This window comes from Lepus europaeus, chromosome 1 (assembly GCF_033115175.1).
Source record: "Lepus europaeus isolate LE1 chromosome 1, mLepTim1.pri, whole genome shotgun sequence".
NCBI classification, from domain to species: domain Eukaryota; kingdom Metazoa; phylum Chordata; class Mammalia; order Lagomorpha; family Leporidae; genus Lepus; species Lepus europaeus.
This window is the reverse complement of record NC_084827.1, coordinates 154,250,190-154,277,980: the sequence shown is the minus strand read 5'-3', so window position 1 is coordinate 154,277,980 and position 27,791 is coordinate 154,250,190. Positions and strand designations below refer to the sequence as shown.

The 27,791-nt window shown below is 34.2% G+C and overlaps 1 protein-coding gene across 2 annotated transcripts; it reads left to right on the top strand.

Annotated features, from left to right (window-relative positions):
- Window positions 1-4,627: 4,627 nt before the first annotated feature.
- MYL1 (myosin light chain 1) lies at window positions 4,628-26,176 on the top strand. 2 transcript variants are annotated; one of them, XM_062201764.1, is made up of 7 exons: window positions 4,628-4,747; window positions 17,683-17,710; window positions 21,611-21,754; window positions 24,012-24,185; window positions 24,669-24,746; window positions 25,355-25,397; window positions 25,929-26,176. In XM_062201764.1, the coding sequence occupies exons 1-6, from the start codon at window positions 4,628-4,630 to the stop codon at window positions 25,381-25,383; spliced, it is 573 nt and encodes a 190-aa protein (XP_062057748.1). In that variant the 3' UTR covers window positions 25,384-25,397; window positions 25,929-26,176. The 2 variants fall into 2 exon arrangements, with proteins under 2 accessions (XP_062057748.1, XP_062057756.1); XM_062201772.1 differs by lacking the exons at window positions 4,628-4,747; window positions 17,683-17,710 and adding exons at window positions 16,607-16,655; window positions 17,407-17,431.
- The last annotated feature ends 1,615 nt before the right edge of the window (window positions 26,177-27,791 follow it).

The window sequence follows — 27,791 nt, the reverse complement described above, 5'->3', positions numbered from 1 at the left end:
AAATGTAGAAAAGCTGTTGTGGTGTGGAGTGAGGCTAAATTACTTACTTCAGGAGCCTTCCATCGGAAAGTTTTCAAAGAGTTATCAGGTACTCATGAAATGAGCTATATGAGTATGAGGAATAAAACCTCCTGAACCCAAACAAGAGTTTAAGTTGGCTTTTACATATACTTATGATAATGTCTGGTCTTTATTTTTAGCTTTAGAAGTTTATTTTAGTATTTATTTACTGTGGCAGCAAACCAATATCAGAAAAGAAATAAAGGGAACTATAGACAGGCAAAAGGAAATTAATCCACAATTCTGCCATTCAGAAGTAACTCAATATCTTGGTGCTTACACACAAACATACACACACACACGCACAAGTGCATGCACACACACATGTATACACACTTTAATTTATACACAGAAGTTAATTTTTTTGCCAGAAAAGGCTGATCACAGGGAACTAATGTAAGCTTTCAAATGTAGTTTAGCACTTCCATTATACCAAAAAAAAAAAAAAGGTTCATGCAAATCAAAAAGACATTTTATACCAAAAACTTCAAAATTTCACAATTGTTGTACACTTGATTAGCAACCATTTTTCATGAATGTTTAAAGGGCTATGACAGAAGATCCAATTCTAGTTAAATAAGATTTTAATAAATACCTATAGTTCCAATATCGGAGGGGTGGTACTAAATCTATCTGTGCTTTAGAGAAATTATTCCTGCAAGGAACACACACAAGTAAATTCAATTACATAGGTAAAACAATTGGTAGGAAGCAAGAAATGCACACTGAATTTCTGTGCTGAGTAGGTCAATATCCCTCTTCTTCAATATTTTCACTACAAAATGGAAATAACACTGATTTCTCTCCTCTCACAAGAGTATTAAAAAAGCAGATGAAATACATAATGCACATGGACTCTCAAGATGTTTTAAAGTTTGTTGTCATCTACTTGCTATTCCAATTTGCTAGTTGGATAGGATTCCTACTTTGTAGATATAGACTTACCCAAGCATTTTTTTTTATCTTTTTCTTTTTCTTTCTTTTTTTCCCAATTTATTCAGAAAGGACAATTGGTACAGTTTCTCTAAGTTTACTTGGTAATTTTACTCTCATTTAGTTCATTGCTGTAATTTGCTTCAATACATCTGTACACAAACATCACTTTTAGTGTGTTTGGCAAATTCTTTTAGGATGCTTCTTTTGCCTAGATTTATCTTCCTCTCCGCTTTCACCTATAAACTCCTCTCATTCTTTGGGTCTCAGCTCAATTATCCTTTTCTTTGTGTTGCCTTTGCTGATGCCTAAAAGTCATGTTTTCCAATTCCTTATCCTCATAGCCGCCTTTATCCTTTTCAACTATTCATCTCCGTTCCCTAAGGGAACAGGAGGTAAACGCACCTTGTCCACCCGGTAACACCCAGCATCTGGTGGTATATGCCTACCATATTTCCTAGCACATACTCTATGACTAGAATAAGTGAAACATGGTGGTTACCTAGTTAAATGGTAAGTATATTATGCCGTTATATGGACCAGTGAGATGAAGGGAAAACACTGGTTGCTTCATTTCTCAGTCCCAATGTTTCCAAATAGAAAACATTTATTTTATCTTAGCCAAAAAAAAGATTCTTAAAACATACATTAAATAAGAAACAGATTCTTGTGTGGCAAATCTTGACCATGTGGCAAAGGAAACAAAATGGAATGAGAAGAGAGAATAAGACGAACCACCTGTAGGAAGGAGTTTATCCCTTCTCTGCCATTCCCCTGCACTGTGGTAAGCATCTAAAAAAACTTAGATAGCAAATGGGACAGTTAAGCATGAGGAATACTTGGAAGATCCAGGCACAGAGCATGTCAGCTGTCACTAAGAACATGAATTCTCAGCTGTTACCTTTGTTTCTCCTTATAAGCAAGTCTTATCCCATAGCCCCATAAAGAGGAGAAGTGGGAGGGATTTTAGAAAGAAATCTCCCTTTGATTCTGATCATGATATTAAATCAATTATGAATAGCTTGATAAAACCTCTATAATCTTCTTCACATGTAATTTCTGTGTGGAAATAAAAATGCCTAACCAAGAGGCAAACCTATGCATTGTGTCCAGTTTGGAATAACAATTTCGAAACAGCCTCAGTGTAGTAAATTGTGAATATTTTTAAAATTTCCTTCCTTTCTACGTCTGATCAAAACCACAAAGAATATTAAGTAGGAAGGAGATCTCACATTTCTTTCAAGTTAGGCTGAAACAGTCTGTATTTATTGTTCTTGAGGTTTTTTTTTTTTCATTTTTTTTAGAATATCTTTGAATTAACAACAATAAAAAAGCTGAGATTTCTAGTTCTCCTGTACCTACACCAAGTTTCCTCTGCTGTTCACATCTGTCATTAGTATGATACACTTGTCATTATTAGTGAGCCAACACTGATTCACTGTTAAAGTCCATGCTTAATTCAGATTCCCTTAGTCTTTTGTTTTAAAGATCTATTTATTTATTTGAAGGCAGAGTTACAGAGAGAGAGAGAGAGAGAGAGAGAGTGAAAGAGGTCTTCTATCCACTGGTTCACTCCCCAGATGGCCACAACAGCTAGAGCTGAGCCGATCCAAAGCCAGGAGACAGAAGCTTCTTCTGGATCTCCCACACAGATGCAGGGGGGTCCAAGGACTTGGGCCATCTTCCATTGCTTTCCCAGGCCATAGCAGAGAGCTGGATCAGAAGTGGAGCAACCAGGACTCAAACTGGTGCCCATAAGGGATGCCACACTGCAAGTGGTGGCTTTACCTGCTACGCCACAGTGCCAGTCTCTTCTTAGCCTTAATGTCTCCGTTTTACTCCAAGATTCCATTCAGGACACCATATTCCATTTATTCAATACGTTTGCCTAGCCTTCTCCATACTGTGGCAATTTCTCAGACTTTCCTTGCTTTGATAACTTTGAGAATTTTAAGACATTCTCCTTCAATTTGGATCTGCATGGGTTTTTCTGTCACTATTAGACTAAATTATGGGTTTGTGGTACTCAAACACTACCTCAGCCATGTGGTCAAGGTTAACATCCACAGCGAAATCATGCCGATCACATGTATCCTTGATGATAAGAATGGTATTTTACATCTGTTATTTCTACCTTTTAAGAAGGAAATTCTGTGCCAACATATTGTCCTCTATACTTTTGCCAAACCTATGTTCAAATCGTTATGGCTGTCTTATATGTAAGAAATGAGAATATCCAAATAAATTTAGGTAATGATTAAGGCCTTAGTACGAGGAACCGGGGGAAAGGAGTAATCAAAAAGCTGCTCCTGAACTTTATGAATAAAATAAGTCAGTAGTTCAGGCTATTGTGTGATAAAAGGAGACTGCCTATGGATCAGCAATAACTTAGGTGCATTATTGCTAATAAATCTCAAGCTATTTTTACCAATTAATAGCTATTAATAATTAAATATCTCACAAGTTGAAGCAGCAGAGGTGAGAATATAATAAGCAATAGCTGATTGCTATTGTAACCTTTCTGGGAAGAATTTACCAATTAAAAAGTTATAAAGTTTCCATTGATTATCATATACTTCTTAACATGGTTCTAGCCTGGGAAACTGAGGAAACCAAGGACACAAACAAAACAAAACAAAACGAAAAACCTTCCAAGTGATTTACCAAAATGTAGACAGTACTGATAACTAAAGTCCTTTTCTCTCCTTCTCTCTCTAAAAATGCTTGTTGGATAAAAGATGTAGATGATAAACAAATAATTGAACTTTATGCCATTTAGAAGGTAAAAGGGAAAATATCAACTAGGTTACTTTGCTATTAGAAAAGTTGATTCACAGTAAGGTTAATCTTTCTGTCATTACCATCCCAATTATTATTCTTTAATAAATTATGCAAAGAAAAATAAAATATAGGAAATAGTTTTCAATTAGTTTTCTTCGGTGTGGATTTCACTATGAGAGAGTGAGAGAGAGAGACCTAGAGTTTGTGCTCCCTAGAAGGGAAACCACTTTTAAGACTTGATGGGCTTTCCTTATACGTCTGCTTTTTATTTTTAAACACCACCTCCTCTTTGCTGACCAACATTTTCTTGCAAACTATGGCAAGGAGGGAGGAGCAAGGAGCTGGATGAAAGTTCATGATACTCCCTGCCAAAATTCCAAGTTGAAACCAAATCCTTCAGTAAAGTTCCCAAGGCATGGGGGGAAAAAAAGATTTACAACTTCAGCAGAACTGTAATTCTACCAAGAAAAAGTGTGTCAATGTACTGTCACCAAAGGCTCTGAAGCTGGCTTTGCCGTACTTCTTTCTTCTTTATACATGCAGGTGGGGTGGGCGGAAGCACGAGGAGCTTAAAAAAAATTAATGAAGCCCTCACCCAAAGATTCCATTTATAGTCTGAGGCGGAATGCCATCCCCCTAGACCAGCGAACTGTCCAATCCAGCCGCTTGTGTCAAGATTCTATTAGGCACTAAGTGAAATATATATGCATGCCCTTATACCACTTAGCTCTGGGTCCACCTTCAAGACACCAGGCTGTGGATCAACCAAACCAACACTTCTCTCCACGCATCATTTTGACAGGTTCTGCTGGAGGAGCTCCTTATTTTTTAACCCATCCTTTTTTAAAAAAAAATGGCACCAAAGAAAGATGTGAAGAAACCTGCTGCTGCTGCTGCCCCAGCCCCTGCCCCAGCACCTGCACCTGCCCCAGCCAAACCCAAAGAAGAAAAAATTGACCTCTCTGCCATTAAGGTAACTAACCGAGTGAATTGTTTGGTCACTGAAACATCTTTCAACAATAGGGAACTCTAGGAACTCACAAAGAAGTATATTTTTCATTCAGAGGAATGGCAATACTCAGAGAACTGGTAGAGTTTGGATGAAAAAGATTGGGCTTTAAAAAAAAAGTAACATACAATTGCAGTAAAATTATCAGGAGTATGGTATCTTATGTGGAACCTGTGCTTGTTCTATTGTTTGTTCTCTAGGTTCCATTTTTTTTTTTTCTAAATTGACAAAGTACAATTTAGGAAGAAAGTGTACAAATATAAAGGTGTTGCATTTACAAATATTTAAATCAGTAATTTTTGGTTTTCTTTTGAACAAAATCTCCCTCACCTCAAAACTACAACGAAAGCCAAATTTTAGCCCCTTTATCTTTCCTGAAGTTTAAAAACAGGTGATGACCCAGTTGTCTTGCATAGATTTATTTGACAGCTGCTTTATTTAATCTGAAGAAAGAGAAGATCTTTGCAATTCAAGTTAATTTCCCTTTCAATTTTGCTTAATAAAATCTGAAAAAACACTAAACCAGAGCTCAGAGCAGAAAATTATGAATTCAGGGGTTTCAGTGACTATAATTATCATCTTGTTTATTTATACTCAGTATATAATTCATAATTTTGTGAGTTTTTTCTAAATGAAACTAACCCCTCAAAATACTATAAAAGTTGCTGGTTATGTGGCTTATAGTGTATGTCTTTGAGCTTTACATACTGATCTTGAACTAAAGAGAATGTGATTGATTTTTGTGTAAACAATTTGCTGTAATCAAAGTTTTCAATGGCTAAAAGATCATCTCTGCTTTTGGGAAAAATGACAGAATTGATGTGCCTGTTAACTCTTAGTGATGTGACCCATCAAATGTGAACCTTCTCCTCATTCTCTGGGATCTGACTGGTCCAAAGAAGAGCTTGAAATCCTCAACTAATGAACTCTGCCTTTTATGGAAACCAATAAGCAAAAGTGGCTATGAGGTGATATTTTTACTGACACCAAAAGTTTTGTATGTAATAAGCCTGAATTTTGCTAACATAACACAGTTTACTTTCAACTCTGATACTGATCTTTAAAAAAAACCTATAAAATGGACTAGTTAATATGATCATGGATTTTTTTTTAAAAATTCCTGAAATAATTATTGAATTGTGCCATCTTTAGATACAATATGAAATTAAATTGAATATTGTTAATGTAATGAAGGGTTTTAAAAAATATCCCTGAAATAATTACTGAATAAGATCACCCTTACATACATAATATAATTAAACAGGTATATTTATAATTTATAGCATTCCAGTTAAATATGAAACTATATTTCCAAGTAAGAGAAGATTAGCACAAATATTTAATCTTTTGTTTGTAGGTACTTGAGTTGTATTTGAAAAAAGTAGGCCATAGAATCTAATGTTGGTTAGGAATTATTCTTCATTGATATTCTAAATGACTCCGAAACACATGTCAAATTTTCAAATAAGTGTTTTTCTACCTTAAGGATTGCATGTAAACACTTCATTAAAAGAAATCAAATTTTTCATCACAAGCATGTTTTTAATGTATCTTTATAGATACACACTGACTACATTATTTAGCAAGTGTGATTACAACCACTACAATAAATCTTATTGTCTCTATTGTTTAACTCTCTACTCTATAGTAATATTAGAGGTATGAATAAGTGTCAAAGCTTGTCCTCTTTATATTTATTGTGATTTATAAGACAATATCATGTGTTTGTGATTGCAAGCTACTGGAAAGGAAAAACAATATGCCTTCTTCACCTACAAAGAAAAAGAAGCATCCAACTAATGAAAACAGACATTAATTTTCCTCCCCAAGGAACTGTATAAGAATAAGTAAATAAATAAAAATATAGCTTGACAGGTGAGAAGCCTCCAAGAAAAGACAAAATGTAACTTTTTAAATACAGTAATTATTCCAATTACTTGCTCACAACTAGCAAAGAAGTTGTACTGAATCTTGAAAGTAAGTTTATCCTTCTCCTGTATGTTGAATTAAGGTAGTATGAGCTAGTACAACTAAGCAAAGTAAGGAATACTCCAGGAGAATCTCTGTAGGGTTGGATGTGCTTTAGCTTCACTATTTCATGGGAGAAGAACAGATGTGGTGGATTCTTATAAGGGACACGAAACAGGAGAATTTAAATGAATCTTGAAGAAACAGGAGGAAATTAAACTATATCTTTCATTCACCTACAAGGGTCATTCCTAACAGAGAAAAAAATAAAGTAATTGAAATTAATGTATTTTTGAAAAGGAATTTAAATGCCTTCAATGATTTCCATTCATCGATGTGAAATCAGTGTGTATTTATTCTAGCATAACCAAAAAATTTGGTACAACCTGAGGCTTTTTAAAATTTCAATTTCATCCTAATAGGTAACAGGGCTAATTAAAATGTGCATTAAATCATTGATGCTTCTAATCACCTGATGATATTTCTAGATAGATTACCTCATATCAGTTACAAACTTTTTTCATGCAGAGAAAATTAACTCTACAGAAATTAATAGTGCTTTTATATGTGTTTATTCACTTTTTGAAAACTTGGTAAATAAAACTCAACTGGATTACAAACTTTCATGAATCATACAACATTAAAAATCTTGCTATCCTTTAGACTTTGAGTCATGCTGTAGTTTAAGTACAACTTTCTGTGCAGTACATGGCAATAGTAAAATCTGATTCCTTAACACAACTCTCAGATAACATCCAAGTTCCATATTACAGTAAACCACCTTTAATAACCACATACTGGACTCCCTATAAACTGTACAATCTTGCATATTATTAATTAGCTATATCACTTTCTTAATTGTACCTTCCAATCTGATTTTCTAGGTTGTTGGTTATTGGTTTAGAATATTTATACAGGTTGTTCCAACAAAACTGTTGGTATTCTCTAAGAGATGTTTATCTAACGTCCTATATAGTGATGTCCATTATATATCCTATAATCACCCTTTCCAAACACAAAGTAAAGCTGATGTGTGAATATTAGAGTCACTGTCCTTGGTGGTTCTAAGTGTTGTTTGTCTTCAGAGACTGATACTTCCAACAGCAATGCCCAGACAGAATCCCAACAGGAGTTAAAACCTACCGTAAGTGTGGTTGTAGGTACAAATACAAGAGTCAATACTAGTTGCCCAAAGCTGCAACCAAGTGAAATACTTAAAGAAAAAATGAGATGATCATGTGCCTACATTTTTAAAAATCTTCAGTTGTGTAAGTGCATTTTTTGCATGATGCATGTACTAACCAATAGATATGCCAGAAATGCTGTGAGGTGACAGAGCTTTGAATTGTGCATCTCACTCTGCTGCTTCAGTTTTACTTCTCATTGTATTCACCATTGAATCAAGTCATTGTTGCTTAGATAATGTGAACAATACTGCAAATGGTGGTAATAGTACAAAATGCATTGACAGAAACTCTTAAATAACATATCTTGAAGCAACAAATAGCAACATGCTTATGAAGATTTAAATTTTCTAAGTGATAAAGTAGAAATCTAGTGCTTCCAAATATATTTACTAATGGGTGATCAGTGGAGGCAGATAGTTGTGTATCCATTGTGACACTAAACTTGCTTTGTCGCAGGAACAGGATTATTTGTGGTAATCTATAAATTCTTTTTTTCTAATTTATAACATGGATAATCTAAACCCAGTTCAGTTTAGAAGACTGGGAAAATAAAATGAAGTCATGCTCCATGAAAGGTTATGAAAATTATAAAGCTCTTTATAATGTATTCATTATGAATTTACTCTGTGCCCTATAACAAAACACCACAAAACATTCATAGAAAATGCAGTTAAAAATAAATTTATTTTAATCCAAAAGTTTTGAAATTCATCCTTATGAGAATCCTTCAAATCTTTCATGAAAAATGCATATTATGAGAGAACTATTTGTGGATTTCAAAATTTTTTGCACCAAAATAAACTCATCTTTTAATTCTATTTTTCCCCAAACTTTTTCAAATTCCATTACATTATTTTATTTGATCCTCAGAATATTTCACAGAGATTGTTTTTATCCTCATTGTGCAAGGAAAGAAATTGGGCCTAAATGAGGTTAAGAGTTATGCCTATGTTCCAATAACTAGTTAAGTGACGGAGCTAGGACTTAAGCCAAATAGAGTATTCTGTGTTAACTGTATCATAAGCCAATTAAGGTTTATGAAGAGTAATTTGCTGTTTCTGAGAGTGTATAAAAAAGCCCTTTTTGCTCTTCAGGGTATGAGATACAGAGGTTCTTATATTGTCCTGAACAGTCCTGTTTAGAAGGGGTAAAAGGCACACATATGATCAAGTTCATCAAGACATTTGACTATGACAGTCAATATGGTTTTGCTCTCTGCAACTTCTCTTATCCTAGCACCTATTGTAGACAAATTGAGTGCTGTCTTTCACGGATGGAGGGTGAAATAATAGGAGCTTAAAATGATATCTAATCACTTTGTTCCAGCTTCCTGTAAAAAGTTGTAAATAGAATGTTAATACCAAACAAATGTTGTTAAATGAAATGAAGCTCATTAAATTTTTAAATAATTTTGTTTTTGTTGTTGTATAATTAAGCATATACATATATAAAACTTGACCTTCAAATTTCATCATCAGTTTAACATTCTGAAAAATTCTGAAAAGAGTAAGAGATCTATATTTTTCTTATCAATTAATAACACAATTTAAACTGGAAATCCCAACAAACATTCTTTGAAGTGACATCAAGAAATACAGTGCCATATGTAGAACTATGGTTAAATCTTAACTTTAATTAGTTTGAGAGAAAGAGAAAGAACTTATATAGCCAGTTTCAAATTAGATGAAATTACTGTAAACATTTATAAGTTGTTTCTAAGTTTTTGATAAATAATTTTAGGAATCTTTTTTTCACCCAGATTTTCAATAGTACAAATTAGTTTTTAATATAGTTTTAATGTTAACCAGTTTTAATGTTAATCTCTTTGCAATGTACATATAACTTCAGAAGCAAATAAAAATTATTTGAGGTATCACTAGACATAGGTATTATATTTCTTCCTTGAAATATCTATGTTATATAAGAAGAAAACAGGTGGATGGAGTGGCAAACATTAAAGGGCATTTTGTAACTCTTCTGAATTATGCAAATAATGTTTCTTCAAAGTAAAATACAGTTTGGAACTGAAGAGATATGTTGACCAATTAGTAATGAATAGAACTTTTAAATTTTAAAGATAATGAAATCTTTGCAAGACAAGGAGACCACAAAGTGACAGTGCCAAATATAGCTCTTGACATTTTAGTTCTGCAAATGAAGCCCCTGGCAAGTTGTCTTTAGAAGTCCTTCCATAATTACGCAGTATTAAGCACCATCTGACTCATGGAAATTGTGGAAAGGATTATATTTAGTCTGCTGATACTACACTTTCTTCTGCTTCTCTCCAGACAGCAAGACTTTTTGTATGAAAATGGGATTTTCTATAGTTTGTTTCTACATCAGCTTCTAGAGTTTGTTTGTCACCTGAAACCAGAATTTGGAGAGTAAAAAACATATGATACAAAAGTAGTAATGGCTTCAATTATACTAGTTAAAACTGAAATTATATGAATGATAAATCCTGACAATTCTGGTCACAAGTTAATAATAGTGAGTTGCAGCCAGAGAAGAAAAGTTTCCTTAAACATAAAACCATTTTATAAATTTTATATCCTTCCTTCTACACTATGAGAAAGGTTGTTAATATCATTAAGTGCCCAATAGCACACTGCCTCCTATTCATAAAAAATCCAACTGCCTTAAACATGGCATTATGAAATTATATTTTGCTTAACTCCCATATATTTAAATTACAAAATAATGGTATCTATTGAATAATTAGGTATCCTGCACTTTTCCATAAATAAAGTCAGTTGGGTAAATTCTAATGATCACAAGAAGGAAAACTCACAAACTATAGCCTCATAAGCAACACTAGAAATCATGCAATATGACATTTTATATTACAGAAACTACAGTTAACCAATATGCTTTTCTATGAAAAAGAACAAAATTCCTGGTCTAGTTCCCTTTCTATCACATCAAAAGACTTGAAGGCTCCAGAATGGCAATGCCAAAATTTATGTATTCCTGTTGTCACAAAAGGAGCTCTCACTACAAACAACTAAGGAAAAGCAGATACTTATAATTTTCTTAAAACATACACAAGGAATTTTAGTAATGCTTACATTTTAGAACAAAAATGTAAAAGAATGAATAAAAACAAAGTTTGATTTTTAAAAAATCACATGCAAATAAATGCGCAAAGGAAAGAAAGTACAACTCTCAAGAAATCTTAAATTTATCAATTAAGCTGAAAAAAAAATGAAAAGTTGTGGACTTGGGTAAATTTTTTTATTTTATGGAAATTTACTTAGATTAGACCTTTGTTAGTTCTTGTAGATCTGAATCTTGTTCGCTTAATAATTCGTCTTCAGTCTTATAAGATAGAATTCAGTTGACAAGTGTAGGCCTTCTGAGCACAGAATTATACATGTCCTGTTCCATTCAGATCAGTTTGCCCAATCTAACCATCAAATCTCTCTTTTACATGTAACCTGGGCTAGTACTGTATCCTCAATGTTCTTCATTTCTCTTCTACACCATAAGTATAGTAACCAATCTTAGTTTATATTTTGTCGAGGTCAACAATGCATGGAAACATATTCATTCCCTTTAATAAAAATAAATTATTTTGAAGTACAGAATCCTAAGAATTCCAAAATAGTGCTTTTGCTTGTCTTTCACAGTGAGTACTGGAAACTCTGTGAAATAGGAGTGAAATTAGCTTAAGATTTTCCCAAGGGTTTATATATATACAGGTCTTTTGTCTCTTTGACAAGCAACATACAGCAATGTTGTCTTGATGGGAAACTGGGCCTCATGAGATTAGCCTTACTGGGGTCATTAATCCCCACTGTATTCTGCTGGGACTATGAAATTCTTTGGAAGATTGTTGTCCATGTGTCTTCCTAGGGCATTTTATTGCACATCACTCAGGTCATCTTTAACTATATATTTTCTTCTTTTGCTACACTAAAGTTGAACAGATATCAATTTCAGAATCTCTTGATTAACTGAATTTTAAAATTTTACTATAGGTCAATTCCTTTAATATACCAGAAACTTTTCCTTGTTTTTAATCATTTCACATATTTCATGATTATTATAAAGATGCTTCTCAAAGTTAAAATGAATCTATAAACATTGTACTAAAAAATCTTTCTAGTAGCAATATCTTATAGACTATAACTTACCTAAATCTAACAACAAATTATTACACATGAACCACAAAAAAAATGCGGACAGTATCTATCTATGAATAGTCTGATAAGAATGTAAATTAACATTTTTAAAAAGATTTATTTTACTTATTTGAAGAGCAGAGTTACGGGGGGGGGGTGAGGGGAAGAGAGAGAAAGAGAAAGAGAGAGAGAGGGAGAGACAGAGGGAGAGAGAGAGAGAGAGAGAGAACCTCCCATCTACTGGTTCACTCCCCAAATGGCAGCAATAGTCATGGCTGGGACAGGCCGAAGCCAGGAGCCAGGAGCTTCTTCCACGATTCCCACATAAGTACTAGGGCCCAAGGACTTGGGCCATCTTCTGCTGCTTTCCCAGGTATATTAGAAAGGAGCTGGATCAGAAGTGGAGCAGCTGGGGCTTGAACTGGTGCCCATATAGGATGCTAGTGTTGCAGACAGTAGCTTAACCTGCTACACCACAATGCTGGGTAATAAATTAAGATTTTTTTAAAGCCTTTAAAAAATAAGTGGAGAGCTGTCAAATTACAAGTCCAGATCATAAACATTTACATAAAACCTAAGGAAAGGTGTTAGAAATATAAAGGTGTGTGGCTGGCTTAGTAGTGTAAACCTCTGCCCACAGCCAGCATCCCATATGAGCTCCTGGTCAGCTGTTTCACTTCTGATCCAGTTCTCTGCTAATGGGCTGGAAAAGAATGCAGATGATGGCCCAAGTGCTTGGGTCCCTACACCCACTTGGGGGACTGGAAGAAGTTCCTGACTCCTGGCTTCTAAGTGGCCCAGCTTCGGCCATTGCGGCCATTTGGGGAGTGAACCAGAGGGTTGAAGACCTCTCTCTGTCTCCCTGTCTGTCTCTCTCTCCCTCTCTCACTCTCTTGCTCTTGCTCTGTAACTCTGCCTCTCAAATACATAAATAAATCTTTACTTAAAAAAAAGAAATATAAAGGTGCATACATCAGCAATTTAAAACAAATGTGCCTACCATGTGCTGAACAGTTCTAAGTACTAGAGATGTAGCATTCAATTGAATGAGCGTACTTGTACTTCCTCTAGTAGGCAGGGTCTTTGACAACAGATGAAGTCTCTTTCCCAGAGTGGCAGGGGCAAGGGGGGCAGAATAAAGTGTTCTATAGAAGGAGTTTATGTCTGCAGGAGAAGCTTATACAAAACACACACACACACACACACATATACACACAAAAACATACACATATATATTCTAAAGGTTTTAACAGAATGCAAATATATTCAGTATCTCATATAAGAAAGGCATTGTATGGAATTTTATCAGTGTTAAATCTAAGAATAATGTAGGAGTACTGTTCTAGGAGGAAGAAGTAGGGACAGGCCCACACCCAGGTCCATATCATGGACAAATGACTTTTCAGGAATGGCCTACAATTTCCAGAAGTTTAAATTAAGAAGATCAAACAACTTGCAGTAGGAGAAAGCAGCTGGTTAGAACATAGAGAAGAAAAGGTTCTTTCAAGGGGAAGAGATTTGAAGAATATTTAATTTCTTTTTTAAAAAAAATTATTTGTTTATGTGAAAGGCAGAGGTACAGAGAAAGAGAGAGAGAGAGATCATCCATCCACTGGTTCACACCCCAAGAGGCCACAATGGCTGGGGCTGGGCCAACCTGAAGTCAGAGCTAGGAGTCAGGAACCCAAGCACTTGGGCCATCCTCTGCTGCTTTCCCAGGTGCATTGGCAGGGAGTTGGATTGAAAGTAGAGCAGCCGGGACTCAAACTGCTACCCATATGGAATGCAGGCAGAGGTGTAACATTCTACTCCACAGTACTGGCCCCAAATATTTAATTTTAAATGAGAGATGAGAAGACTGCATGCCACACAGAAGAGACTTAAATCAATTTTTTAAAAATCAACCAAATGATGGTATCTCAAACTGAGGTAAAAATCAACTGACATTATGTATTCATATCATACCTTTGATGAAAGGGATGAATGTGTCATTTTAACATCAGGGAAGAGGTAAAGAGAGGTTTTGTCAATTATAAAAGTATACCAGAGAATAAATTATGTTTCCCATTTATTCTTTGAAAATCTAGAATGTCTAGATTTTAAACTAAAGTTTATCTCTAGACTAGGCTATACTGAAGACTTTCCCATTGTCAAAGAACGTGCTGAAATGTTTTTTCAATTCTCAAAAGGTACAAAGAAATTGAAATCTCATTCTCTATGTGATATATATAAAGACTATGATGAAATAGTTTGACAACTACTTACCATTTTATTACTTCTATTTTAATAATAATAACCTTAACATGATATCATAGTTGCTACGAATAGCTTATTCATGACATGAATGTAACTTTTAAATTGGCTTTCCAGTTTATCCAATAGATTTTATTCAAACTGACCATATTTTATATGTATGCAAGGACACAGTTTTTCTACCTGGAAAGAAGTATGAAACATGAAAATGATCAGTGTGTCTGTCTAGTAGAGCAATTTTGATGGTTAATTTTGTATTTTTAGCTCTACTAAAGATATATGCTAGTTCTCAATAGTAATCATATGGCAATTCAAATTTAATGACAAAATTATTTCAATATAATTACAAAACTTAAAAAGACCACAAAGAAAATTTGTTCTGCTCTAATGACCTCAATTTGCATCTCAAAAGCGATTCCAAATCACTTGATTATGATCGGTTATAAATTTCTACCTTTGTCCCTCTTTTCTGTTTTTCCATAATGATTCAAAAATGTTGAAAAATTTAAAAACTAAATATTTAATTTTTCTATTATTTCCATTTCACATTAACATCAAAATATATATTTATGAAAGATTACCTGGGTACTAATCATTTAAAAATTATATTTTCAAACCTCATTTTGGGATCTAAGAACCTATGACTTTTTTCCACCACTTGTAAAATTTGGGCCAAAAGTAATATGTATATAGACATTAATTTCTTCTAGAATGGTCTGAAAAGAAGCTACAAAATTTCTTTCTAGCGGAGAAAACCTCATGCTTTTTGTGACCATTCCTTTAAAAAATTACTGGGGTAGTACTTAGGAGATAGTTAATATATTTAATGCCTATGAGCTGATTTAAATATGTAGAAAACACATCAACATATAGTCTGAACTTTCGTGGACCTCAGATTAATCTATTCCAGTACCACATTTCCTATTTGAGGAAGGGTGTTGCCCCTATTTTTAGGAAAACTCCCATGAATACCACTGTCAACCAATCATTTAGATAACTTTAAAATTCCAATGTGTGGCCGGCACCGCAGCACACTAGGCTAATCCTCCGCTTGTGGCGCCAGTACTCCAGGTTCTAGTTCCGGTGTGGCGCTGGTTCTGTCCCGGTTGCTCCTCTTCCAGTCCAGCTCTCTACTGTGGCCTGGGAAGGCAGTGGAGGATGGCCCAAGTGCTTGGGCCCTGCACCCGCATGGGAGACCAGGAGGAAGTGCCTGGCTCCTGGCTTCAGATTGGCGTAGCGGCCATTTGGGGGTAAACCAACAGAAGGAAGACCTTTCTGTCTCTTTCTCTCACTGTCTAACTCTGTCCAAAAAAAAAAAAATTCCAATGTGCAATTTTGCACATAACCCCTTTGTCAGGTTCCTTTGGTTCTCAGTCTGAGACAGAGCCATAAATTGTTGGAAAAACATAAACAGAAGGAATACATTCTAGTAAGAACTTACACAAAATTTCAAAAGAATATGCATACAATGAAAAGAGATGAGTGCAAAAATGGTCTATTAGCTTTCCTGATTAGAAGAACTTCAGAAATTTACAAGACGTGACCAGTCAACCATTGTAAAGATAACACACAGGGTGACAGAGAAACACTCAGATCCAATGTCAAGAAACAAAGAGAGCAAGGTAAAAACTATTTTAAAAAATGATCAAACCATTCCTGGCTTAGATAAGACTCCTGAGAATACAACTTGCAAAGGAATGATCTTTACTTGGAGATATCAAGACCTGACACAGTTGTCACCTGGGGGCAACCTAAGGAACATACAGAACGTGCATGGCCTTCTCAAATCCTCTGAACTTTACCATAATAGATAGAGCTCGGAGGATGTTCCTTCTATGGTAGTTGCCATTTGAAACCCCAAACCAGTCCCATCCAAGAACATTCATAAATCCAAAACTTGCTGACTAGAAATCTGTAGAGTCCGGAATTCACTAAGAGAAGGGGTCAGCCTGAGTCGTCAGAGAAATTCTGAGCTCCTCTGTCCCCACGTAAATAAGAAGCTTCTCAAAGGAAGATGCTCCAACCAACAATCTTGGCGACAAAGACCATAAAAGTACTGACAGGCCTCAGTCTCACTATGGCTGTCCACTCCTGGGTTCTGGCTTCCTAAAAATAGCCCTCAGGGTACAGATCCCTTTTTCCCTTTGCCCTAAGAAAGCTAAAGAACTCTCCAAGGGGAGTGGCAACTTCCTTCTGAAATCCGATGCTGGGGGTGAGGTCACAGACTGCCCAGAAATAAAAGGAAGCCTCAGCAAGGGAGGATTCCACTCAGGGATTGGAGCAGCCCTCAACTCACTCTTCCGCTTCGCCGCTGTTTTGCAGCCCAGCAGCTCCATCATGGTGCGTCCTATGAGAAAACTGTTTCTCATTTACAGAAGGGCATAGATAGCAGATTTGAGCTGAGAAGGAACATAGACAAGGAATAGAACTGAGGAGAGAACATACTCAGTATGAACCTTTAAAATCGACTTGTTTTTCCTTTGGACGAAGTACACTGAGGATAGATGAGATTACTTAAAGCTGTTATGCCAACTGGAAAAATGCATATTACTCTAAGGGTAGAACATTATTTTGCCATATCACATAAGGTTTATAATATCTAAATCTGTTTTTAAAATCTTACAACTATCATGAAATATTATACCTTAAAATACAATCCAATGAAACCGATAGCTAAAATTGAGGAAGGTGTTTCTGATGCATTGGATGTTAAATACTAATATAAAAATATATTGGCTAAACAAAAGACCTAAGGTGGTATTTTTAATGCAATATATCTGTACTTTTTAATATAGTGTATTTTATTAGACACATCTTAAATACACCAGAGATCATTATATTATTCTAGGAAGTATTTGATTTAGCAGTTCTTAAATTATTGATTCATTGATTAAGATACAGAGAGATGTTCACCAATTATCTTTTGCAATAGCTTCTTTTATGTTTCTAGATTCAAACCCACCCTAAGGCAACCTTCCTATGCTATGACATCCACACGGCTCCCTAAAGATTGTCAGGGCAGAGCGCACGTCTGTCAATGCATTTGAAAAAGTACTAGTTGTTTCTTTCTTTTTCTCTCTCACCACCACAGTCCTTCAGTGCTGACCAGATTGCTGGTAAGTGAACTGAGCTTCTCTACTGCAGATGTAGGCAGAGTCCTGCACTGTTTCTGAAATATCACTTGATTCAAGGCATGTTGCTTTGTGGCTCAATCTGTAAGTGTCCAAGCTATTCCTGAACTCTGAAAAGTAGGCTGATTTGGGGAGCTTACTTTGAAGATAACTCAGGAAATGAGCTGGATACACTTTAAAATCAGGACATTTTTGTTTGGTTAAAATATTCTTTGTGGTTAATTTCTTTCTAACAGATCGAGTTCTCTAAGGAACAGCAGGATGGTAAGTTTAAAAGCTACAGTGGTTAATATGTGTACACTCATAAAGATGGTATGTGAGAAAGCCAACTCCTTTGGGAGGAGCTTAGCTCTTCCTAATTATCCCCACTGGTGTTGTGACTCTAAATATAAATTGCCCTCAATCACTCTAAATATAAATTAGCTCAACCTGAAATGCTTGCTTATAAAAGTAATCAAAGTTTAAAGCAAACAAAAGCTAAATGCCAGAAGATAAGTCCTTAAATTCACTGATTTCTAAATAAAGGTAGTTTGATGCAATATGATAGATATATATATAGTGGATATATTATATATTATTTTATATGCATGTATAATATTGATATATTATATACTATTATATGTTTTAATATTGTTTATATATTTATGTATATTGCTATATATACTAATAATATGTATCCATAAAAATATATCCCATTGCATATATAATATATATCCAAAAATACATAGATTTTAGATAGTAATCTGTTAATCAAATCCAAAAAAGGATATCCCTCCATTGAGATGCAGGACAAACTCTCATAGAAATAATGTGACTTATTCATGGGCCCAAAGAATTAGTGATAGAATCAAAACCTGGAATTAGTGGAAATTTCTTAGATAAAAACAATTATTAGCTAGAAGACACCAAACATTTGAGATTCAAGATTTTATGGCATGAAAAATGTTCCAATTTCTAAATGAACAGAGATATATCTGTAAAAGAGAGAAGAAGAAAAAGTTATATGGTATTTTTTAAATCAGAATATTGGTCATAGTAATGAATATTCATATACCATGTATATTAAGATAGATAAAATATAAATAATTATAGGTGATTAATGAGGAATTATGCAAATGCTTCACTGTCTACCTAAAAGAGTCCACATTCTTCAGCCTATTTCAGGTTCACATTTGTCATTGCTTGGATATCAATTAAGAAAAAAAAGAAATTTGCCATAGTGCATATTCTCATGCATCTACATTTTGGTTAATGGTCTCATGTAGTCAGATTAGTTTGATGATTCATAACTCAAGATTATTTGAGACTATACTGTGAAGGACTTTTTTAATTGAAAAAAAAAGAGTTGATTTTACTACAATTTGATTTTTAATGCTTTTGAAACTAGTGGTTATGCTACATTATCAGCTGCTGTAACCAGTCCTCTCAAATGTCTAATTTGCAGTGTCATTATGACTATAAAGCTATACGATCAAGCAATGTAAGAGTACAACATCCTTGCAGGGACAAAAGGATTTACTCTTGAGCATTAAACCTATTGCTCCTCAGGTGAAATAGGTTTCAGACACACAGGATTTCAGCAAACACTGGTATGGTGGATTGGGTTTCTCTTATGCTGAAAAACAAACATAAGCCTTTTAAATTACATGGAAATCTTACTGTTTCTGAAATGAAGACTACTTTAGATCATTCCCTTGTTTAATGATTAAAGAATTTTCTGATGACTGCTCTATTTAAATGTATCATAAGATTGAAAGGGGGAAAATCTAGAAAATTATGGTTTTATAAAGGTATAAGTCCTGTGCTGACCAGTAGAACAGCCACTAGCCACTTGTGGTTATTTAAGCTTCAATTCATTAAAAATAAGAAAAATATGAAACCTATTTCTTCAGTCCCAACTAGTCATGTTTTCCTCTTACAGAGGCACAGCTAGCAGCTTCCTATCTGTTCTACACGTGCTGCTCTAGAGGTCAGGGAACCTTTTCTTAAAGGATCAAATGATAAATGTGTTAGGCTTTGCTGGCAGGAAAGTCTCTGTAAATACAACCCCACCGTGTATCCTCCCTTATCGGCATTCTGGTGTATCCTTCTAAAATTGCTGTTATTGTCATTTTGAAAGGGAAAACACGGTGTGAAAACAGCCACAAACAACACTTAAATGAATGGGCATGGCTGTATCCGAATCAAACATTATTCATAAAAACTGCAGCCAGTCCCTGGGAAGTAGTTTGCCAACCCATGTTCCAGACTCTTCAAGAGAATAACTAAGCCTTGGATTAAAAATCTATAGTGAAAAGAACAGTATTTTCTGGCCTCTGCCTTTAAATCACGACAAGGGTTAATGTCAGAGTGATTCTATTACAGCCCATAAAATCATATCTCTACATCAGCAACTGCCCAGGGTAATTGTAAGCCCTCTTGAGCAGTCTGTGCAAGAAAGCCTGGAGCCAATAACAAGAATAGTCCAGGTTCACATGTCCCTTAGATAGATGAAAAATAATATTGAACTAATGGCTCCATAATACCATTGGCATGATTTTTAGATTAGGGTAATGATCTGTAATTGCACAGAATTTGAGGGGGCAGTTTTAGCAAGGAAAGATACCATGAAAGACAGCTAAGTGTGAATATAATGGTTGGTACAATCAGATTAGGGAGTAGAGGGTAGTAAAATAGGGTATATGGATGAGTAATCTTTCTAGATGGCACCTTTTGACTTCATAACCTAAAAAGAATGTTTTCATCTCTACCAGTCATTCACAAATGGTTTTCTGACTGTTGTTCATTGTAACCCCAATAAGTCACCATAGTACTTTTAGGTTTCCCAAAAATTTTCATTTACTTAAGTTTGCCTAAGTTTAGAAGTTTCATTTAAAATGGTTTTCTCACCCCTAAATCCATAGTTATCTTCCATGCTGCCTTACTGGTATACATCAGAAACTGGGATTATGAAGAATATCAGTGCAGTTTATCAACCTGAATATCCTGATTCTGAAATAAATAGATTTCACAAAATGTTACCATTGGGACAAACTGCTAATATTATGCAAGGAACTTTCCTGTATTATTTCTTATGACTGTGCATGAACTCTACAACTATCTCCAAATTTTTATAAAAATGGTATACTTAAGTTGTAAAGCAGAGGCTGAGGTGGCAAAGATGTTGATCAATTAATATTAAGTTATAGTTGGATAACAGAAATAAAGCCCAGTGTTCTATTATACAGTAGCATGATTACAGATGATAATATAATGTAGAAAAAAATTTTGAATTTTGTCACTCACTGAAATGAAATGATAAACATTTGGGGAATTCAGTATGCTTAATCTGAGTTGAATATTATATAATGCATGAATGTATTGAAACATCACATGATACTCCATAAATTTAACATTTTTGTGTGAATTAAAAATAAATTTAAAAATTCTAAAGCTAATAAAGCAATGTTGTTATACGCAGTATCTGAAAAAGGTATAAAATGTATAGATTATTATATCAATAGGTCCAAATAAATATTTATCTCTCTGAATTAATTATGTCAGGAGACTAAAAGAGTAATACATTGAAATGATTAAGTAACACTATACAACTTATGGGTTTGTCTTACTCATCTACATTTTATCCAGAAAATGAAGTTATTCCTGGAAAAAACTAGGTAAGGGGAGACTCTAGTAAATATATACCTCAAATATTTTTCTATATAAAAATTTACCTTCTATATATAAGTATATTATATATGAAGATTCTGCATAATTTGGGAAGTTTTGTCTAATCTCACATAACACAACCCCAACTGAAAATTTGCTTTCTTGAGATTGTATTAATCTTGCTAATTATATGAGAAATTACTAAGATTTTATCAAAGTCTCAGAATTCTTAACGCAATCCCACTTCCCAGGCAGGTGAAGGAAATAGGTATAAATATGATCAATTACCATATCTGATTAATAATAACATATGACTTGAAATTGCAAAGGCTGCTTTAAAATAATCCCAGAGGATTTGTCAATGAATTTTGATATAGAAAAACAAGAGGCTTAATAATAACACTTTGAGTGATTGACAAAACAGAGAAAAGTGTTAACTGAATCCTTTATGGATTTAGGGCTAATGAATAGCTCTCAAGAAGAAAAAAGCATCCTAATGCTTATTGCTTCTTGCAGAATTCAAGGAGGCGTTTCTCCTGTATGACAGAACAGGTGATTCCAAGATCACTTTAAGCCAGGTTGGTGATGTCCTTCGGGCTCTGGGAACAAATCCCACCAATGCAGAGGTCAAGAAGGTTCTGGGAAACCCCAGCAATGAAGGTAAATTCATCAATTTTTCCAAGAAGTATTGAAGTGTAGGGAAGAATGTGTGTGTCTGTGAGTGTGTGCACATGCATGAGAGACAGAGAGTAAAAAACCCATTTCACATAATATGGCTCAGTTTGCTTCTGATGGTGGTAACTGTGACTCTTAACCATCTAGTATCCCAGCTCTTTAGCTCATAAAATAAAATAACTTTATCATGCTAATTAAAGGAAATAATATGCAATGCCAGCATCATATCAAATATTCATAATTTAAAGGATAATGGAATTAAATAATATTCAAACCAGCACAAATTTTCAGACTTCCAATTTCAAAGTCAAAAAGACATTTTGACAGATATTCAATATTGTAACAATATCAAGTAAATACAATAGCACATATCTGGAGAGAATCTGTTTTTTTATGTAAACTGTGGAAATAAAAATGTAATGTTTTAAAGTGACTGATAACATCTGAAGATTTGGCTCTGCACTCTATCCTTTGACTCCTTGTTCTGTGGCCACCTTAAAATAACCTTAACTATCTTAAAGAAGAAAATATAAGATGATGTCTTAATGAAGATATTTTCTATTTCTAAAGAATCATGAAGTCTTAATGAGCCTAAGCCAAAATCTTTATTCAATTCACCAAGGTAAATCCCGGAACAAAAATCAGTGGGATACAAAAGTAGAAAATTGCAGAAGTCATTCACTCAAAACAGCAACTCAGTTATTAGTCTGGAATAAAAAAGTTATTTTTAACCCCAATGCTTCAATGGCAAAAAATAGTTGATTGAAAAATTTTACTCTAAACAAAAAAGGACACAAAACAAGTTTTTTCAAGTAGTTATTTGAGCTGTTTATCTTTGCCATTAGGAAAAACAAGGAGAGGGAAGGCAAATACATTTTTTTGATAACTGAAAAATGTTGGAGTCTTTCCTTAGTAAAAAAAGAAAAACAAAAATGATTTCAAAAAATCTTATTTCCTAATTCTGGATTCTTCCTCAGATTTCACTTTCTTTGGAAGAAAATTTCCAGCTAAGTCATGCAGAAGTAGCTGAGAGCATGACACAGAGAAAGAGAGCAGTAGGCCAAACCTTATTTTCTTTTTCTTTCCAACTTTTATTTAATAAATATAAATGTTCAAAGTACAACTTTTGGATTATAGCGCCTTTTCCCCCATAACCTCCCTCCCACCCGCAACCATCCCATCTCCCACTCTCTCTCCCACACCATTCTTCATCAAGATTCATTTTCAATTATCTTTATATACAGAAGATCAACTTAGTATATAGTAAGTAAAGATTTCAACAGATTGCACCCACACAGACACACAAAGTATAGAGTATTGTTTGAGTAGTAGTTTTACCGGCCAAACCTTATTTTCAAATGTCACTTTCTAACTTACCAAACATCCATCTCTAAAGGAATTATTAAGTTAATGCTTATTTATTCCACACTCAAATTTTATCTTTTTAATATTACTCAATATATTTGACTCTTACTATATGAGAGAAAAGTAGTAAAAGGAAACTGTGATATGGGGTGTACAGAATTTTATCCAGTTGCATGTTTCTGGATAGTCTACTTATACTTTTGCTCTGAATGAGATGTACTTTGTCAGAAGATACCAACAGAGTCTTATCATCACTAGGTCTCTAAATTGCAAAGTAGGAGATTACAGAATATTTGATACACTCCCTCTCCAAATAAATTTCTTTTTAAAATTACTTAAAATGTAAAGAAACTGAAGGTTGTAGGAAAGTTCAGGACATAAGTGCAACATGTTAAAGTTAACTGTTACTAACATGGATAATCCATATGCGTGGATTTATTGTCTCTCAGTATATTTTTATGTTGCTTCCCTAGTATTTGTGGTAAATATTAAATTGACAATACTAATGAAATAGTGGTTAATACTTAGTAAAGACTCAGTTTGCCCAAAATAGTTTAATAATTTTTATCTCATTTAATTCTCACAATAACACTATGAGATGTCTTTATGTCCAACATGAAATATTGATGCTCAAAGGGGTTAACAAATCTACCCTGTCACATAGTTGTAAATGATGCCTTGGGGATAAAACTCATGTGGACACTGGGACACAAGAGCTCATGCTATTACCTTATTTCTGTCAGTTTAGTAATTTACCAACTGCAGTTTAAGATGTATGAAGATTTTTCAGATGATTCAGAATTAACTTGCAAGTTTAAGCTGTGATTCAGAGATGGTATTTCACCGTTACTTATAATTTCCCAAATTATAATTCCAGAGATGAATGCCAAGAAGATAGAGTTTGAACAGTTTCTGCCCATGCTGCAAGCTATTTCCAACAACAAGGACCAGGGCACTTATGAAGATTTTGTTGAGGGGCTGCGTGTCTTTGACAAGGAAGGCAATGGCACAGTCATGGGTGCTGAACTCCGCCATGTTCTAGCTACCCTGGGTAAGAATTCATTTCAGTAGATGTAATACAACAAAATATGTAGGAAACAGCATGGCAAGAGAGCCATATTATAAGTATATAATAGAGCATATTATAAGCATATAAGAGAGCATATTATAAGGTAGAGGGGAAGGCTACACAGGGGAAAAAAAAAAGAGTCAGAAGTTTTTAATGACTGCTTCAATTGGCCTCAGTGATATGAAGTTTGTTTTGGGAAGGTGGCTATTCAAAATACTGGAGATAAGTAAAGCAATATAGTTCTCATAGGATATAGTTTAGACAATCAGGGATAATTTGTATGTAATTCATTCATCCAAAATCAGTATACTGACAATCTAATAAGAGCCAGAGAAAAAAGAAGGCCACAGTTCCTATAGCCCTAAAGTTTAGTCAGTCTCCAGAAGGCCATGGCTGATTTCTCATGGTGTATTTTAAAAAAAATCCTCTGACCTTCTTTCTGAATGAGCAGTTTGGTTTTATCAGGTGAAAAGATGAAGGAGGAAGAAGTAGAAGCCCTGATGGTAGGTCAAGAAGACTCCAATGGCTGCATCAACTATGAAGGTACAATCAATGTGCACTGGTGGTTTCAGCAACTCTTAACTGACTGGGGTGATAACGAATTCCTTTTGAACTTAAAATAACTTCCCCTCTTCCTTTCTTATTGACATTTGTATGTCTATACAATGAAATTCTCTGAAGTCCTAGAAAATAAAGATACTTCTGTGCAAAGTTTTGGTAATATCTCCAAGATAAATTATTAAGACAGAAAAGCACAAAACAATGTCTGGAGTATGCCACTATTTGTGTAAAATATTTTTAGAAAGATGTATTTGTATTTCCTTGTATAGGTGAAACAGCTCCATCAATTTAGTGGTAGAGATAGGAACTGGCTAGCATGCAGACAGTGATGAGGAACATTTTTTGTTATATATCCCTTTATATTTTAAATAAACATTTTTAGCCATGTGAATGAACCATTTGTTCAAAATATTAAATTTACAAAACTGAGGCAAGAGTCTGAAATCTGGTATTAATAAATATGGGCTGTATGCAACTTAGGAAACTGAAGTTTACTGGTATAGCTAATAATTAGGATTGAGCTAACCTATGAAGCATCCCTTTTGTTAAAGTTGACTGCTTTCTAATTCTAAACTCTTTTAATCCTCCAGCTTTTGTGAAGCATATCATGTCTATCTAAATGGAGGTCTCCAGGTAGGTTTAAAACAATAACCTTCTCAAAATTGTTTTTTCTCTTAATTAACAACTTAATTTTATATCCTGTAAACATAATTAGGATTGCTTTCTCATTTAGAGTTATTTATATTAACCTGAAAACATCAGCTCCTTGAGATGGGTAATTCAGAATAGAGTATTTTTTGTACAAAGGTAGAATCCCATCCATTAAACCCTATCTTTTTAAACTAAACCACAACCATGCAGTGGAGACTCAACAAACAAGAAAATTGCTAACTAATTTAGTTGAAAGACAATACTAATACAAGCAAGGGCCTAAGGTCTTTGAAAAACTGAAATTTTTAACAACTACTGCCCTAGAAAATTGTGTTGTAACTATTCAAATTCAAGCATGGGTAAGGAAGGTAATATGGGTAGGAAATGACTTACCTTGCAAGTGCTATATGTTTTATGCGTTTTCTTCTTTTGCACTCAAATTACCTATTCCTGAGTTTTTTTTCCTGAAAAGATGCAATTAACACCTGACATGTTTTCCTTTTGTCTTTACAGAATGAGCATTATGCAGGAAGACTGGCTGGAACCTTACATTAATAACATCCATGACTAACAATCCATATTTGTTTATCATCTTTGAGAAAAATAATATTATCTGGGCTGTTCTAGAATGAAGGACTGAAGGATTCCCTGAATTTTTATATACTTGGAGCTTCTCTCTGAATTGTATTCATATTACAAAAACCAAATGCTGCTCCAGAGAACACTGACAATCGCAAATCCAAGCACTACTCTTTATTAATTACCTGGAGTCAACAAACTTCTTTAAATAACAAATCAATAAACACTTTGGTCAGTCTGGAATACTCAGGTCACACTGTTTTTATTTTCTTGCTCAATGAAGATAATTTTTGAAACTTCAATGTTTACACTAAGTGTATAGAATATCTGTGAATTATAAACTTAAAAGGATAAATCATTGCATCTGTACAGCACTAATACATTTGGTAATGAAGATAATCACATATTATGTGAAAAGAAACTTAGGATCAGAGACATGTTAATAAGAACTATTAATTCGAGATGAAAACAGCTTTCTTCAGATTTATATATATCATTTTATTCATGATTTGATCTCACTTCGATTGACAATCTAGTCCAGAAAAAGTTCTAATAATCCCTTGGTCCTTCTCCCTGAATGACTTCAAGGTTAAAATTTAAAGAGACCTTTCAGCGGTTACTTAAAAAAATTCCTAAGGACAAAATTTTTGTTCGAGTATTCAATAACCTGTTTGCTAATATTCTGTCTCCTACTATGATCCCTCCCACTTTCCATGTCCATGTCTCTTAAGTCTTGGTTCAATCTTTTTAATACATGTCAACAATACCAGGGCTAATTGACAGAAAACTTTAAAACGTATATTTATTTCATTATTTCAGAGTGCTATCATGTATCATATATTGCCTTTTGTTACAAGAGAATCTGGAGGTTCATAGTTGAATATTTAGAAGAGATGAGTAATAAAATAACTTTTCCCACCTCCCAAAAAAGATAATGGAATGCTTGGGAATATAAAATCTCTGATAACTATCTGCTTACCCCATAAATTTTTGGAAGCTGATACAACTTTTTCTTGACATTGGGAGCTTCAGGTCAGCAGACTCCTGGAATTCGAGTAGCCAACACTTGAAATTGAACCTATGCTTATAGCTAGTATGATGTTGGGAAAGTAAAATCACTCTTTTTAAGGTAAAGGCACTATGATGTCATGATTTTTAATGGCAAATTTACCTAAGGTTAGGATTTGGATATATCATGCAGCACCAAACTAAGAGAAACTGTTATGAAAACAGAAATTTGTATCTGCTTTGTCCTATATGATAATCACTAGTCACATGTGACTACTAAGCTCTTGAAATCTGGTTAGCGCAACTGAGGAACTGAGTTTTTCATTGTTTTTAATTTTAACGAATTCAAATTTGAATCTATATAGCCACATGTGACTCATGACTATTATATTGAACAGTGCAGCTCTCAATATTTATCTTCAATAATTATATCAGGCAAATAATTTGTATATTTACAAATATCACCATGTAGATAGGCTGACCAACACAGATAGTCCAAGCATAAAGGGCTCATTTTTGTTTTAGGATATGTGTCTAAATTTCTCATCTTTCTATATTCCTTTAAATTTTTTCAATTAGAAAAATATAATGTCTATCAGGTGCTAAATTTTTAGCCTCAGGCTTTATATTTCATGCATTTCCCTCAAGACCTTATAAAACTGCTTTTCCCCACAATGGAATACCATCTAGTACAGCATCATGGGACCTAACCTTATTAAATTACCATGTGTGAAATGTCCATATCTCAAGTGGCAGCAGGTGCAAACTAGACTAGCAAGCGGAAGAGTG

Excerpts from the sequence above, each read along its gene's own strand:
- MYL1 (XM_062201764.1), top strand. The coding sequence starts at position 4,628 with ATGGCACCAAAGAAAGATGTGAAGAAACCTGCTGCTGCTGCTGCCCCA. Across the intron at positions 21,755-24,011 it reads GGGAAACCCCAGCAATGAAG|AGATGAATGCCAAGAAGATA; the intron begins GTAAATTCATCA and ends TTATAATTCCAG. Across the intron at positions 24,747-25,354 it reads TGGCTGCATCAACTATGAAG|CTTTTGTGAAGCATATCATG; the intron begins GTACAATCAATG and ends TTAATCCTCCAG.